Source organism: Pelodiscus sinensis, chromosome 2 (genome assembly GCF_052426305.1).
Source record: "Pelodiscus sinensis isolate ZL-2025 chromosome 2, ASM5242630v1, whole genome shotgun sequence".
NCBI classification, from domain to species: domain Eukaryota; kingdom Metazoa; phylum Chordata; order Testudines; family Trionychidae; genus Pelodiscus; species Pelodiscus sinensis.
Window position 1 is genome coordinate 90,334,755 of NC_143053.1, and position 17,541 is coordinate 90,352,295.

General features: G+C 40.8%; 1 protein-coding gene across 2 annotated transcripts; it reads left to right on the forward strand.

Moving 5' to 3' along the window:
* Positions 1 to 285: 285 nt before the first annotated feature.
* MC5R (melanocortin 5 receptor) lies at positions 286 to 2,658 on the forward strand. Of its 2 annotated transcripts, none has more exons than XM_006131751.5 (2): positions 286 to 566; positions 1,412 to 2,658. In XM_006131751.5, exon 2 carries the CDS (start codon positions 1,495 to 1,497, stop codon positions 2,470 to 2,472), a length of 978 nt encoding a protein of 325 aa, XP_006131813.2. In that variant the 5' UTR covers positions 286 to 566; positions 1,412 to 1,494; the 3' UTR covers positions 2,473 to 2,658. The 2 variants fall into 2 exon arrangements, with proteins under 2 accessions (XP_006131813.2, XP_006131812.2); XM_006131750.5 differs by having other exon boundaries at positions 287 to 449.
* The last annotated feature ends 14,883 nt before the right edge of the window (positions 2,659 to 17,541 follow it).

Consider the following 17,541-nt stretch of genomic DNA (forward strand, 5'->3'; position numbering starts at 1 on the left):
TGCAAGTTATTTACCACTTCGGATATATCTAGATAGCTATATGTAAGTATATCTATATCTATGTAACAATTTGGGAGTGAATTCTGGATCACAAACAAATGCCAAGAAAAAAACATCAAAGGTGAACTGCTCTACAAGCACGCGCCACTAGGTGGTGGTAAAATCTCAAGCCTTCAGTAATGAAATGTGTGGGAAGAGAAGTTGGAGGCAAAGAAGGGGGTAGAGGAGGAGCCACAGATGGAGCACTGAAGTCATTAACTCTCTGAGACTATATAAGGGCAGTTGCACCGGTAAGTACTTTATACCTGGGCAGCCTTGGCTCTATGGATTTGAACATTCTTTTTCATTTAGCCCCTGATGATGGACAGGCAGGAGAGCTGAAACTTGTGGCAGCTAGAGGGAAAGAATACAAGCTATGAAGAGAAATAGGATCTGAAGGAACACTTCTGGTAAATAAGTACAACTGCCTCTCAATTGTATAGAAAATGACACTTTTAAAAATGGAGAGTAGTTTATCTGAAAAGCCTTTGCATTTTATTTTCACTGGGTGACTGACAGCAAGCTAGGTAGGTTGTGCTTATTAAGAGTTTTATTGCTTATGATATTCCTCAAAATGTTTTCATTAGTGGAAAAGATGCCTTGATTAAAATACCCATAATTTGAATAGCATACCCATGGTGATTCCATACCATTCCCTTGTGATTTTAGTGGGCAAGTTAAAATATTTAAATCTTAACTACAAGAGAATACAACAGTGTGAAACCTGAGCTATGTAGATTTGTCTTGTTTAATGGTTTAAAACAGTATTGTTAAACTGAGTATGTTAGTCTGGAGGAGATAAGCTGTTTATATCACAGGTTATGCAAACATAAGCAGTACAAAGGTCAGGAAAAACATTTAAATCTTGTGCTTAAAAGTCTCAATCCTTAATTCTTGCAGGAATTCCAATTTTATATAAGCATGATCAGATGAAAAGAGACTGTCTGATCTCAGCTATGAATGGTGTATTCTTACGGGTTTCAAGGCTGCCAGCATTGAGACACCTATCAGATACTATTTGTTGTCCTGTAGGTATTTAGCTGAAAATGTGTTCACCAGAATTTCCAGAAAAACTGTGTCTTTCCCTGAACACATCAATCAACATTGGTGAATGAACCAAAGTCTGAGGAGAAAGAAGAATAAAAAAGGGAATATATCTCTCTATTAGTTTGTGATTTTAATTCCCCTATGAGCAAGGATAGCTGGAAAAATCCTGTGAATTTATGTCAGGGTAACTTAGAGTAAATATAGAATGTGGAGTTGTTGAGATCTGGATATATATACTGAGCTAAATAGAAATATTTGATTCCATTTGATATTTGCTTTTCTAACTCCTACTTGTTTTTGTCATGCTGTCATTTTTTTTGGGCAGGGCTTCTTATCTTTCTCGAAAATGCATTTACCACCGGGTTTTACAAGTCCTTTGGAAAGAAGAGAGCATATTTGCTTCCAGAGATGAACTCATCCCACCAGCTACAAATTCCAGAACTTAACTTGAGTACTTTTGGCAGCAACTTTACTGTACCTACTGTCAAGAGCAAGTCATCACCATGTGAGCAAGTGGTCATAGCAGTGGAGGTGTTTCTGATACTGGGCATTATAAGCCTCCTTGAAAATATCTTGGTCATCTGTGCAATAGTTAAGAACAAGAACTTGCACTCGCCTATGTATTTCTTTGTGTGCAGTTTAGCAGTAGCTGACATGCTGGTCAGTGTTTCTAATGCTTGGGAGACCATAACAATATATTTAATAAACAATAGGCATCTAATTATGGAAGATGCTTTTGTACAACATATAGACAATGTTTTTGATTCATTGATCTGCATATCTGTGGTGGCTTCCATGTGCAGTTTGCTGGCTATAGCAGTAGACAGGTATGTCACTATTTTCTACGCCCTACGATATCACAACATCATGACAGTGAAAAGATCAGGGCTTATCATTGCATGCATATGGACATTTTGCACTGGCTGTGGCATTATCTTCATTCTTTATTATGAATCAACGTACGTTATCATTTGTCTCATCACAATGTTTTTCACCATGTTATTCCTCATGGTCTCTCTGTACATACACATGTTCCTCTTGGCTCGTACTCATGTCAAGAGAATAGCTGCCTTACCTGGATACAATTCTGTCCATCAAAGGACCAGCATGAAGGGAGCCATCACACTGACCATGCTGCTAGGTATCTTCATTGTTTGTTGGGCTCCATTTTTCCTCCACCTCATTCTGATGATTTCTTGCCCTCAGAACCTCTACTGTGTTTGCTTTATGTCTCACTTCAACATGTACCTCATTCTCATCATGTGCAACTCAGTGATCGATCCCTTGATCTACGCCTTTCGTAGCCAGGAAATGCGGAAGACCTTCAAGGAGATTATTTGTTGCTATAGCCTGAGACTCGCCTGTGGGTTGCCGAGCAAGTATTAGGAAAATGCATTTTTGAATGAGGAAACCAAGATGCAACATCATTATTGATCAGGAAAATCATGCATTAAAATTCTTAGCATCTTCTTGCCTATTTGTGCTGAAGGGACTATAAAGTGTCTTTCTACCTTATACTTGTAATAATGATAATATTTTTATTGGAAATTAGAAAGCTGTTTTCTAGTTTTATATTATTTGGTCTATTTCCCTCTCCATATACACCTTTAATTCTAACTGGCATTAATAAGAGTTACCATGTGCATGTGTATTGAGAGAAGAATAGAAAAGCTGGGGCCAGATCAAGCCAGGTATCTTATAGAACTAGCAGAAATTTCATCCTTTCCCTCCTTTTATGGGAAGGATTTATCAATAAGTAGGTGTGGGCAGGATATGCTCATTTGCCTCACTGCCAAATCAGTGAGCATTAACAGACACACAGCCAATACGTGAGGTTTTAGTTATATTTTCTTAGGGTACAAAAAGGCTTACTGTGATTATCCAGTGCAAGAATGGACAAGTTTTCTGCCAGTTCCTTCATTGACATAATGCTGATCATAGAGATTCTTTAGGTATTAAGTAAAAAGTATAATCGGTATATTTCCCGGTACATACATGTCAGCGAACACAATCATGAACAACGGTATGTATGTATATACATACAAATACCACCAATTTTTGTATCCCAATCGTGATTGTTGCACTCACAAAATACATACTACACAAGAGGTCAAATGTAACTGAAACATTTCCCAAAACTGAACATAGTATTTTGTGGCACCTGTCTCAATTTGTTCCACTGTTTTTATCACTGTATATCTAAGCAAAGGTGTACCGCATGCTGGTTTTAAGGATGTTGTGCTTCATACTGAAGGCAGTGTTGAAAATGGGTTTTTCTGGACCCTGAAATGAGTACAGTATATACGGCTTCCAGATAAACAAAGGTACCCACATAACATTTTGTGGGGAGAAAAGGTTTGGCCAATAAGCATGCTAGAGGCAGCAGGAAGTTTATTAGGTTGGGGTGGATTTGGGGCACTTATTGGAGAAATTTGGGTCCTAGAGAACATCTTTCATGAGGGGCATTACATAAAGCAGGGAAGGTTGTCAAGGCATGCTGGAGATGGCTGCCAGCAAAAGATGGCTCCCAGGAACATGGAGAATGTACAACATGTTTACATGCAACTAAGCCAGCATCTGGTTCGGTTTTCTCTGAGCAAGCTGCCATTTTCATAAACTACAGCAACCGTCTTATAAGCCATTTGCATCCTGTTGTGTTCTCTCCAACACTGTATTCTGTAGTAGCTATTTAATGTGAAGAATAGTGGATTTGGTCAGAGATGAAGAAAGTACAATCCAAGAGCCACAAAATATACTAATTTTTCTTCCATGGAGTGATACAGATCTCCAGAATGTCCTCTTAAGTGCTGGATTTTTACATTTAGATGCAAGATACATGCAAATGCACTGAGGAAACAGTTCCATATCGACTGCATGTCTGAAATGTAAGGCCTTATCCAAAGCCCATTGACAGACACTCATTAGCCCAATTGACTTTGGATTAGGCCCTTAGATTGCAGCCTAATTTAGAAAATAACTTGGGTGTTTTATTACAAATTTCTATTTTTGCTCCAAACTCAGCAGCTCATGCTGAACTAACTTCAAAAACCAGAACTCCAGAGACCCACAGTATTAAGAAAACAGTTGAATATCTTCAGGTCTACATTTTAAATGTGGAGATTTGTGGTACTGTAATACGCTGTCATCAGCTTCCCTGACATACCTTTTTTTCTTCTCTGCAGTGGAGATTGGATGATAAAGCTTTGGACGTGTGTTTGGAAAATAGTCAAGTTTGCAAAACGAGAGCCATATACTGCCCTTGATCAGCAGCCTCAGCTCTCATTTACATGAATGGGCATTTCACTCAGGGTATGTCTACACTTGCTCCCTAGTTCGAGCTAGGGATGCAAATGTAGCTGACCAAAATTGCCTATGAAGCTGGGATTTAAATATCCTGTGCTTCATTAGCATACTCTCGCCCGCGTGTTATTCCGCTCAACAGCTGATTTGAACCAGGAAGTGCACTCTGTGATGCGTTAGTTCGAATCAAACTTCTTGGTTCAAACTAATGTTACTCCTCATTTGTTGTGCTCATATTTAAATCCCCGCTTCATTAGCAATTTTGGTCGGCTACATTTGCATCCCTATCTCGAACTAGGGAGCAAGTGTAGACGTACCCTTCAGAGTGGAGAGACCTGTATACAGAATTTTAGTGTACAGGTTTTATCAGGAACCCACCAATACTTTCAGGGCCAGACTCTTCCTTTAGTTATTCCTGAGTATGGAATTTCACATAGGCAGAATCTCACTTCAAAATGCAGTTTGCTCCAGTGCCAACTTCACCATTTAAATCCCACTTTTAAGATGGATTTAAGGAGCATGGAGTCACTTTGCACTGGGGGCAATTTTACTCTAGGTAGGGAGAAAATGAGATAGTGCACTTAATTTGCAGCAACACCATTAAAGGCACAACATGTCATCAAATTACTGTGTAAATAAACCATGAAATTCTCATTAGGTAATTCAGTTTGAATATATGTATATATAGAGGTAGGTGGTATTGTAAATAACTGTAAATCAGTAAATAGGAAATCAAAACTGTGTACAATCTTTGGATATTTTCTTGAATTGTACATTACCTCAATTTTTTGTTTTTGCTCTGGAATTTTATTCAATGTAAAAAGATAAGTATCTGAGGTAATTATTAAAGTGAAGGGTGGGAAAACCCACTTGTTGAATATTCATTATAATGTATTTTCTGGAGTCTATCTGGAAAACTGATGGTATTGTTGGGGTGTTACTTCATGTGGCAAATTGGAAACAATTATTGGGGAAGGGAATATTATACCCCAAGATTTCATGTTCCAGTTTAAATTGATATTTAGTGGCAGGTGCTGGAGGGTCCATGAGGATCTAATGAGAAAGCACGTGTCCATCCTCTGGCACATGCAGCAGATGCAGGCCCAGATATGGACCAAGCTGCTGTAGCAGGGCCACAACATCTGTGCCACTCTCTGGGAGATGATGGCCTACCCAGCTCCTGTCCCTGCTCCTGTCTCTGACCACCCCATGCCTGCTCCTGCTCCCCCCTGCTATGCCTGACCTTGTTCCAGCCCCCTCCCCCCCTGCCTATCCCCCTGTCCTCCCAGGACCTCTCCACCCTCAAGGTCACCAAGGTCCCCAGACATAAGATGGAACTACCACCCAAACCACGCGCCGGTCTCAGTCCCAGCTCTGAGCCTCTCCTACCCCCTCCAAGGTTCTCACCCCTCACTCCCCATATTCAGGTTCTCAGCCCACCCCTTCCTTCCCAGTTACTTTTGTCCCAAATAAAAAAGCAAACAGTTATTTTTTTAACCAAACAGGTTTTTTGTCTTTGTTGGGGGGAAAGGGAGTGGTTGTTGTGTGAAAGGCAAAGAGGGGCAAGGCCCCTAGTGTGGAGGCCCTGGGGAGAGTTACTGGGTTATTGCATCCTTCAGAGAAACAATCCCTCAGTGCCTCAAGGCTGGGCACCCCCACTTGATGGCCTCCCCCTTCCTCTCCACAATGTTGTGGAGAACACAAAAGGCTGAGACTACCTGGGGGATGTTTGCTCCTCCACATTGAAGTGAGTCAGAAGGCACCTGAACCACGCCTTCAAGCACCCAAAGGCACATTTGCCTGGATGCGGACCCTACCCAGGTGGGCATTTAAACGGTCCTTGCTTGGGTCCAGGTGGCCAGTGTACAGCTTCATAAGCCACAGCATGAAGGGGTAGGTTGCGTCCCCCATGATGCACAGTGGCATCTCAATGTCCCTGACCCTGACGTTGCACTCAGAGAAGAAAGTGCCAGCCACCAGCTTCTGGTACAGGCTGGAGTTGCAGAGGACATGGGCGTTGTGCACGTTCCCCAACCATCTGACGAAAATGTCACTGAACTGTCCACTGTGGTCAACCAGGGCCTGGAGAACCATGGAAAAATATCCCTTGTGGTTTATATACTGAGCAGCATAGTGTTCTGGGGCATGGATGGGGATGTGGGTTCCATCTATCACCCCTCTGTAGTTGGAGAGCAGAGGGCAGCAAATCTGGCCACGATGGGGTCCAGGTCTCCCTGGTGGATGACCCTGCACAGAAGGACGGTGCTTCTGGCCCTCACCACCTGCAGAAGGAGACAAGCAAACACACAAAATAGAGAATCAAAGGGGGTGCCTGAGACCTTGGGAGGTCCCCAAGCTCGCTCTCCCTCCCCCCCACAAACCCTGCAGGAGCCACCTCCTATGAATCCCGCCTCTCCCTTCAGGGCTGTGTGAGGGTGGGACTGCAGAAACTCCCAGGGATGGGGCCTCCCCCCCCGCCCACCCCATGCACTCTCAACCCCCTCTTTCCCTAGGATCCCCCTTTCCAGTACTCCCCCTTCCTCCAGGGACTACAGCCTGAGAGTGCCTTACCGCCATAAGGAGGGCCCCGACAGTGGACTTTCCCACACTGACCTGGTTGCCCACAGACCTGTAACTGTCTGGCGTGGCGAGCTTCCAGACAGCACTGGCGACCTGCTTTTCCAGGGGGATGGCGGGTTGCAGCTGGGTGTCATATCAAGGGAGGGCAGGGGTGAGCCAGGAAAACAGCTCCATGAATGTCTCCTTCCTCATGTGGAAGTTATGGAGCCACTGCTCATCATCCCATGCTCCATCACCAGCCAGTCCCACCGCCAGAACTGTCTCTCCATCGTGGGGTGCAGTTGCAAGGTCCTTGCTCCCACACACAGGCAGAGGTTCTCAAGGATGAACTCTGAGGGCCATGAAGGCAGCCTGCAAAAACTGCTGCAGAAACTGCAGCATGGTAGCATGGGACCATTGCATGCTCAGAGGCAGCCCCAGCTTCATGGCAAGGATGTGCTGTGGTGTCCTGAAGCAAGGCAGCCTGAGCACACAGAGGAAATGCTTTGCTGTTCCTCGGAGAGGTAGACAAGCAATCAGAAGAAGCTGAGAAATGGCTCTCCAGGGGGGTCCCTTTAAGCACGTGTCTCAGATAGACCTAAGGCAACAGCACCTGGAAGCAGCTGCCAACCTAATGCCCTGCCTGAATTGGTTCCGGGTGGCCTTGAATGCGAGATAGCATCCAATCAGTGTGGTCACTATCTTTCGAAATAGCAAATCACTATTTTGTTGTGCTTTTTTTGTGTGGACGCTCTCTTTCGAAATAAGCTTTTCCGGAAGATCTCTTCTGGAAAAGCTTATTCCGGAAGAAGCTTGCAGTCTACACATAGCCTTAGACACTATCATACATATACCTCATATTCAACAACTGAATGAAAACAAATTTTCTGCATTTTTGTTTTGAGCAGAATACGACGAGGAAAGACGTGAGTATTCTGATGGTTTCTGGCAGTCATCGTTATAATTCAAAGTATGACCCTTTAAGCCACTAGCCTCAAGAGAAAACCACAAGATAATTAGCCACTGGTTTCTGTCAATAATATCACCCTTGCTCATGCTGTCATTCACTTATGTTTCAATAGATATTCTGTCAATCAGGAAGACACATGCATAATATAGGTTGAACCTCTCTAGTGTGGCACCTGGGGACCTGACCAGTGTCAAACAAGAGAATTTGCCGAACAACGGGAAATCAATATTGTCTAGCAGCAGTACCAACACTTCCACTGCTTAATGGGTTCTTCGCAGACATTTAAGGGTAAATTAGAGCTAAATAACATCACAGAACTCTGAGAACAAGGACTGGTGGCTATAAACAAACCTTATGGGACTGCCGGAAACGTGGCCACACCCATAAGTGGACATCCAGATAACTGAAATCATGCCAGACCACAGATGTTGCTTGACCAGAGAGTTCCAGACTAGAAAGGTTCAAGCTGTAATAACTCTGAAAGGGTATGACTAGACTACACTGTTTTTCCAGGACGAACTGTTCCGTGTCCAGGGAATGCTCGTCTGCTTTTTTTTTTTTTTGAGGAAGAGCAAACACACTCTTTTGGAAGCTCTTGTATTCCTCGTTCCATGAATAATAAGGGGGCTTCTGAAAGAGGCGTTTTTCCCGATATTTGGCCCCATCTAGATGGGCCAAATGTCAGAAAAGCCTTTTCTGACAAAAGAATCGGAAAAAGCTACGCAAAATGCAGAGCACATTTTGTGTAACTTTTTCAGAAAAAAGCTGTAGTCTAGCTGTACCCTAATAGGGCTGAATGTTAACCAAGAAAAGCTACCCTACCTTTGTAAGGCATGCTTGATCTCTATTTCTTTCGTGATCCACTCAAAGGCCATTTCATTTTGGAATTGGTGGTGTTAAGATCGCAGAAAGTTATCTTCCGATGTTTAATTTATTTTCCCTCTAAACTTAAACACTACATATATGACCACTATTATTTCCTATACTGCATATTTCCAATTTCCCCATGTAAAAAAACCAAGAGAAAAAAGAATGGAAAACTTATTTTGTTCTTTGTGGATGCCAATAGTGTTTATTAAGAGACATTACCATAAATTGAATTTATTCTTCATTCATACCTATTGAAAATAGATGCAGCTTCCATAGAAGTCACTGGGGAAACAGCTGTGAGTTATCCATACAGTCAAAGGAAGTCGGAAGGAACGAGGAGAGTGTGAGAAAATCGAGCCACAGAGCTGTATAATAACTCTACCCAGCAAAGCTGAGCTTTGGAATCTTTGATCCATAGGGCCGCTGAAGGATTGCTCTTCTCCTCAATTTAAAGCAGCTCCACAGTTGCGGTAAGTTCTTGTGGCTGCAAAAAGCATGTTGTTGGAGTGTATGGGGATTCCAGCCATGACTCCGTCATGATCCTCTGCTGGCAATATGGCACGTTAGGATTTCCCTGTCATAGGGAAATCCTCAAGTATATAGAGCCACTAATGTGTTTTCTTGTGCTTATTTGATGCCACAAGACAAACCTGCCAGGGTGTGAGTTATGGATCTGCCTCATTATCATTAGCTTATATATTCCTGGTAATTGTTTTTCTAAACCTCTCTCTTCTGCCCCTTCACATTGGGCATGTATTTACTTAAAATGTATGAGATGTTAAGAACACTCTGTCTCTGACAGTAAAAATACAGTGAATCAATATTCCAAAATAAACAGCAACAGCTGCACATATAGCATTAGAGAACCACGAACATAAAATAAATCAAAATCTTCCCTTTCCTTAAACAAGATTTGTTTCTTTAGCAGCTCTCCTAAAAGGATGTTTCTGCCCTTGTGCCCTGAATCAACAGATTCCAGTATTACTAATATATTTGGCCCACTGTTTCTACTTTCACAAACAGACTTACAAGGGGTTAAAGTGTTAGCCAGGCATCTTGGTCAGTTCTTAGGCCCAAATTTCACAGGTGGAGTCACATGGACTCAGACTCCTGCCTGTGCTGATCTATGGGGAAGGCTGGTTACACCCATTGTGACAAGAACAATGTGTTTTTTCTATGGCATATATTGTAGAGTATGCAGCATAATGATTTTACCTGATAAATAATTTCGCTAGCCATGTTATTTTAAGTAAATCACTGGGACTATATTGAGAGTGAATTGAAAATGTGTGCTCTTAATGAGGAGGGGATAGTGGAGGAAGTTCACATGTCAGAACTATTTCACCTCAGACAATCTAATGAAGGAAGTAGGAAATGCAACAGTAGTACCATCAACCCTTCATACTGTGAACTTTGGAAGGGAAAGCAAGGAATAAGAAGAACAGGGGCCGTGTCCACACTCAGGGGTTCTTTCGAAAAAAGTACCCTTTTTTCGAAAGAACTTCCCCTGCATCCAGACTCAAGCCGCGTTCTTTCGAAATTATTTCGAAAGAACGCGGCTTTTCTTTCGATGGCGGTAAACCTCGTTTCACGAGGAAGAACGCCTTCCTTCGAAAGTTCCTCTTTCGAAGGAAGGCGTTCTTCAATGTAAAGAGGCCGTCTTCGAAAGAGAGCATCCAGACTCGCTGGGTGCTCTCTTTCGAAAAAGCGGATTTCCTCTATCGAAAGATCCGCCTGCAGTCTAGACGCGATCTTTCGAAAGAGGCTCTTTCGAAAGAAGCCTGCAGTCTAGACACAGCCATAGTGTTTATACCCAATGTCATGATGCTGAAAATGTCAGTTTGAAAATAATGTCGATAACAAGGAACTGAATAGAATAACTAAAGGTGCAATAGTCAGTCAAGAAAAGGGAAGGAAAGGAGATCATTTGGAAATGCAGATATTTTAAAACGTCACTGATAAAGGTTAAATAATATGCAATGAAGTGCTAAAGAATGAGAAGTGTTAGTACTGAAGGAAAAATATCAGATAATTTGAAGCATGTGCATAGAAAATCAAAGGGAATTTCTATAAATCCTAGTGTTACTTATTGTTTGATGATTTACCTAAGAAGAAAACCCTGAAAATGATATAGAACCAGAAACACACATTTAACTAGCTAGCTAGAATATTGCTGTATTAATAACCTAAGAACCTTTCATTAACTTTGATGGGCTTTGGATTAAGCTCTAATAGTGTTTCCATTATGTACTGCATGACACTATAGTGTCACAAATGATGGCAAAAGATTTAGTAGAGATTATGTATCCAATTAAATATATTGCGGTTGCTTTAATGTATAACTTAATTTCCCCCAAAGTTATCCAATTGTTAATTGAGATTGAGCCAGAAAAAATTCAGAAAAGAGCAACAAAAATGACTAGAGGTTTTCTCAGCCATATGAGAAAAAAAAAGGACTGAGATTTTTCAGCTTAGAAGATAGGAGACCCAGCCCTGGTCTACACTATTTGTTTTGAAATAACAAGTCTAGCGTCCACCTATCAAACCTGTTATTTTGAAATAGCGGGCTGGTTATTTCTAAATAATTACTGCTTTGCACAAGGAATAACACTAATTTTGAAATTGTTATTATATATATAGTAGCCCAGTGTCTGTGCGTCTGTAATGCTGACGTACACGGCCATGCCTCCATTTCTAGTGGAATGAGGAGTAATGGTAGTTTGAATTAGAAAGCCTAATTCGAACTACCTACTCTGTGCTGCATGTAGCCGTGGGCACGGAGTCCGCACTAACGGGGATTTAAAAATGGCAGCGCCCGGCAAGATGCAAATGAAGCCCGGGATCTTTAAATCCCTGGCTTCATTTGCCACTTCAAATGACTACATTAACCACCCTAGTTCGAACTAGGGTGGTAGTGTAGACATACCGAGAGAGAGAGAGAGAGAGAGAGAAAGTGCGCGCTCAGGAGAGAAGACCTGAAAATCCCATCTTATGATGGGCTAATTGGCTAGTTTTGAAATAGTGGTAGTGTGGACACTCTGGTGCCACTATTTCAAAGTAACTATTCCCCAGAGTTATTCAAAGTAATAACTCCCCAATGCTTCCTGAGGCTCTAAGTCGAGATAGCACATCTACATTAATGGAGCCTACCTTGGGCTAATTTTGAGGCTTCCCCATAGTGTGGACATGCTATTTCAAAATTATTATTTTGGGAGTTGTTATTTTGAAATAAGTTATTTTGAAATAATTTCCTAGTGTAGACATGTCCTGTGGGGGGATATGATTGAGATTTATAAAATCATGACTGGCATGGAGAAAGCGAATAAGGAAAAGTTGTTTACTTGTTCCCATAATAAAAGAACTAGAGGTCACCACATGAAATTAATAGGTAGAAGGTTTAAAACAAATACAAGGAAGTATTTCTTCAACACACAGTTAACCTGCGGAACTTCTTGCCGAAGGATAGGTTCAAAAAAGAACTAGATGGAGGATAGATCCATCACTTGCTATTAGCCAGGATGGGTAGGAATCGTGTCCCAGCCTCTGTTGCCAGAAGCTGGAAATGGGCAACAGGGGAGGGATCACTTGATGATTACCTGTTCTGTTCATTCTCTCTGGGACATCTGGCATTGGCCACTGTCAGAAGACCGAATACTGTACTAGATGGACCTTTGATCTGACCCAGTATAGCCGATCTGAGCTGCCACTGAAATTTAACCTTATTTTAGTTCTCTGTGCCTCCCCCCCAAATATTTGAATTCCATTTTCTTTTTGAAAGTCTGTCACATTTCAGGGACATGTACCACCTGCAATCTCCTCCCCCTACTCCAGAGTCTATCTGGGGGCACTCTTGTCAAGTGACAGGCCTGTCTCTACCTGCACTTCTCCCATAGAGGAACTCACCCCACTTTAGACTGGATCAGCAGGCTGCATCCCGTCCCCCTTATTCCCACAGTCCCATCATGCTTACAGGTGATGCCTGAGACCTCCTTTTAGCCCCTCTTGAATGCACCACTCAGGTAACAGGTTCTGCTGCCTTCACTGCTCTCTCAGTGGGTCTCTATGGTTCTACTACTCTCATCTCAGGGTAGCAGCCCACCCGGTTCCAATAGTGTTAACACAACAGGCACAGCTGTATTTTGCACTTGTGAGAAATGTCCCTCGAGCAGCCCACGAAAAGAAATTGATTAAAATGACTTAAAAGCAGCTTATTCAAAACAATCATGTTCTTTATTCTCTCAAAGGTACATAACACGGAGAGAAGCATTAAAACAACAAGAAGTCTTTAGGCGTGTAGTTTCCTCTAAAATGTATCCTTTCCTTGCACGTTTTGGTAATTTCCACTTAACCCAGCTACCTCCATTGCTAGGCAGGGAGAGACAGACCATCCCCCTGCAGCTTTCTCTTATCCGTCTCTCGCCCAGAATAGCTGCTGCCAGTTCACTCCCATGGCTCTCTAGGCTAGGGTCTTTAATATTTAATGCGCTTTTGATCTTAGGTTCAGTCCTGGGAAAAATTAACTTGCTGGACTGATTGGAGGCTGGTAGGAGGATATTTCCCAATTATTAGCTTCCCCATTGTTCCCTCAAGAACCTTGGTATTCTCTCTGGCAATAGCTCATCTTTCCAATTGTGTCATTTTGTGCTTGTTTCCCCTTTATTTAACTCTAGGAAGTCATATATCAAACAGGGAAACTGAGATGCAAATGATTTTCATAAAAATAATACAGCAGCTCATTCATTCTCCACAAAGTGCAAATAATATATATTTGTTCTGGCTTTCCTCAGTCAGAAAAGGCTGTACAGATTTTTTCCCTCAAGGCCCTTCACCTCCCCCCACTGCCTCCAATATTACCATAGGTCTAAAGGTCAAGAATGAGAAATTTCAGTCTAAAGAACTTAAAGGATATGAGCATCTAAAAGAGTAATTCAAACTATTCATATTGATTTGCAACCTTAGTATTTCTGCCAGCAATAACTTGTGCTGTTAGAGCAGAAGAAATTCGGATTTGCATTCTTTCTTAAATTTTAAGTAAATGTTAATCAATTAAGAAATATTGATAATTATTAGCAATGTGTCTCTTTCAATTTGGGTCAGTTGGACATTATGCTGTGTTTGTGTAACATTCCTCAGTGCCTCATGGGAACTATAGTTTGGGTGCCTCACACTTCCATTCCCTCTATGAGCTGGGACTGTTGTTTGGTCTACATCTCCTAGGCTATGTCTACCCTAGGAAAGTTTTTTGAAATTACTAAATTCGACTTAATAACTCCCAATTTAACAAATTGAAAGTAGCGTGTCCACACTACAAGGAAGCTTCGAAAGTATTGCTCTCTCCTCTTTGATTGATGCTGTGGTGCATTGTGACCTGCATATATCATGAGAAACAGGAAGCCCCACCTTTGGAGGATTTAGGAATTTCAAAAGGCTTTGATGTTTCAATTAGAAGTTTTTCAGAAATTCTGATTTCTGACAAATTTGGATATTTTGACTTTTTGTTCTGATTTGAGTTGAAAACAAATGTTTAAATACTGGAATTTCCCATACAATGAATATCCCATTACGTCTACCCTGCACACTTATTTCGGAATAAGCTATTCAGGAAGAAATACTCCAAAATAGCTTATTTTGAATTAGCGCATCTACACTACAGAAAAGCATCAAAATTAGTCTGAGGCAGGCTTCCCTAATGTGGATGCGCTAACTCCATTTAGACCCCCAGGAAGCACTAGGGAGTAGTTAGTTTGAATGGCTCTGAGGAGGAGCTATTTCAAAATAGTAGCAGTGGAGCGTCCATACTACAGCTATTTCGAAATAGCTATTTTGGAATAGGCATTTTTCCAAAATAACACTGCTGTGTAGATGCACCCAATGATTGACCAGCTCTAATTTTAATGATACTGAATATTTCTATAACACTTTCCATCTGAGGATTTCAAAGTGTTTTTCAGCATTAGTGAATTGACGCTCATAATATTATACTAAAATAATATAGTAAATATAACATTACCATTTCACAGAGTGGTGGAATGGTGACATGGAGAGGTTAAACTAACATTTTCAAAACAGAATACCTACAGTGAGGACTATTGATTTAGGCACTAATTTTAGGCACCCATGTTTAACAAAGTGTTGGTCTGAGGAGGGTCTACACTAGAAAATAGATTGACTCACCTATAGCACTCTGGTGAGAAAAATCCAGACTACTGAATGATGTAGATAAACTGGTCTAAGCCCTCATGTGCACAGCGCTAGACTGACAGAAGAATTCTTCTATCAGAGAACCCCTTCATCATCATGGATAGTGTCTATACTTTAGGGCTACATCTACACTGGCATGATTTTGCACAAGAACTCTTTTGCGGAAGAGTTCTTGTGCAAAAACTCTTCCAGAAGAGAGCATCTATACTGGCATGTGCTTTTGCGCAAGAGCATCCTTGCCAGTATAGACGCTCTCTTGCGCAAGAAAGCTCTGATGGCCATTTTAACCATAATGAACTGTTTGAATCAGGCAAGAAATTCATGTTGCCTGTCTACACTGGCCTCTTGCGCAAGAATAGTTGTGCAAGAGGGCTTATTCCTGAGCGGGAGCATCATAGTTCTTGCACAAGAAGCACTGATTTCATACATTAGAATGTCAGTGTTCTTGCTCAAGATCGCACCAATTTAGACACAGCTTAGGGCTACGGCCGAATAGCTGCAACTGTGCTACTGTAGTGTTTCAAGTGCAGACGAGCCCTGACGCTGTAATCTGGGTCTCCTTTTTGGAAGTAAGCAGCACTTCAAAGCCAAACACCCAGAAAAATTGTTTTTAATAAGGCTATAGCCATACAGAATCTATAACTCATTACACTAAAAACTGTGTAATAGCTAAGCTCACTATATTGGATGCACTTAAATAAAATATAATTGACATAATACATTTATAAAAAAGAATGTAATATAAGAGAGAGGGAGTATGGCATTAAGATTTGCAAAACATAAAAGGCGAGACTGGCTTTTCTAACTCATTCAAGAAAAATTTACATAGTTTTCTGTCATGCAGAAATTGCTTAATGAATCCCAAGTCCTCAGAAACTCTCTTTTAAGTCTCAGTAGGGTCTACTGAAGAGAGATCAAATACAAGCCAGTTTCCTTACTGCTGAACTGAGACAACTATAGCCAATAGGATTTATCCTTCAGCATTTAACAGTCAACTATACATATATGTATATTAACAACAGACTTAGCTGATGGTTAGGGAATAGTTTATTGGAGTGCAATTTTTTTCCCAGTAAGTCAATCTGGTGACCTAATGCTGTGAACATTTTGTACTAGAGCATAGATTTAGAGTTTTTCCTATAGATTTTTTTAAATTTCCAATGCTTTCAACAGAATGTTAAAGATAAAGTTCCCACTCCCTGTGGTTATTAAGAAAACCTTCTAAACATAAAATGCTACAAAGTCAAGTTGTTGAATTCACTGACTCAAAAGAAAAATAGCTTGACAAAGAAGTGACTTGCTCCATTCATTTCTATATGATCATTCTTAAACCTAATGGTGCAGATTTTAAGTTTTTTATTGTCAACTATGTCAAGATGATATAACAATGTGTATCATAAATCCATATCTCTTAGTCTTACTATATAAAATTTGTCTTATGTAGTTGGAATATTTTGTCCTACATAGTTGGAATAATTTGAAAGAGTGGTTCTCCTAGAAAGGAATATGTGCAAATTGCTGTTGTGGGGCTTTAAAAGGACAACAGCAATCTTCAAACATGTTTGTTTTATCTGAATGCACTGGCAAGCCCACAAATAAGCTAGTGGCAGATGAAACAGAAGCATCTTCTGCCACCTTTCTCTTTCTGGGATTTTTAAAGTCTAGGCAGAATTATTTCATTCTTTTGAAATGTACAGATTAAAAATTAGATTTACAAAATCCACATTTTTATAATATTTAGACAAAACTGATGGCATTTTTATAATGCAAAATTGATTTTTCTTTTATATAGTAAGACTAAGAGACATGCATTCACTTTTAATCAGACTGTAATCAACATTCATGTTTCTGAACTTTCTTTAAACTTGTTTTCTAGCTACCAGCTAACTCATAGTAGTATCTTAAGTTGCTGGAGGCATTAGATACATTGATGATTACTCATCCTCAATCCATTTTTTTTATTGCTTTAACTGTAGCACAAGATGTAGGAAACTGTCTATGGACACAAATGCAGACTTTCATTTTTAGCTTGAGTCTTCCAGTAATCTACTACCACAGAATTACAGCCCCAGGGTTTCATAAAAAACTCAAGATATAAATAATTCTGATTCATGTGATAGGCAGCTAGCTATTAAGGTGTTGTTATCTTTTGGCAGATAGAAATTCTTGGGCTGCAGAATGGTCTTGCAGGAGAATTTTCTGAGTGAGAGTCTATGGCTTGCATTAGGCAGGAGGTCAGACTAGATGATCTTCATAGTCTCTTCTAACCTTAAAAATCTATGGATAAACTTATCTGAAAATGCAATATACTTAGAATGAGTTCCATGAATGTCTCCTTAAGAATAGAGAGACTGTGGATAAAGTCTATGAAGGCCACTTAATTATCATTTTAACAAGACTACCTTCCTTCCTTAATCACTGGTCAGGGGCACTAGGCCCTTTTTTAATTGTTTAATGGGGGGGGGGGTATTAAAGATTTCTGTAGCAGATTGGCATCCATTTGTTTTAGGCCCCACTCTAGCACATTGCTTTAAATGTGCAGATAGTCACTTAGA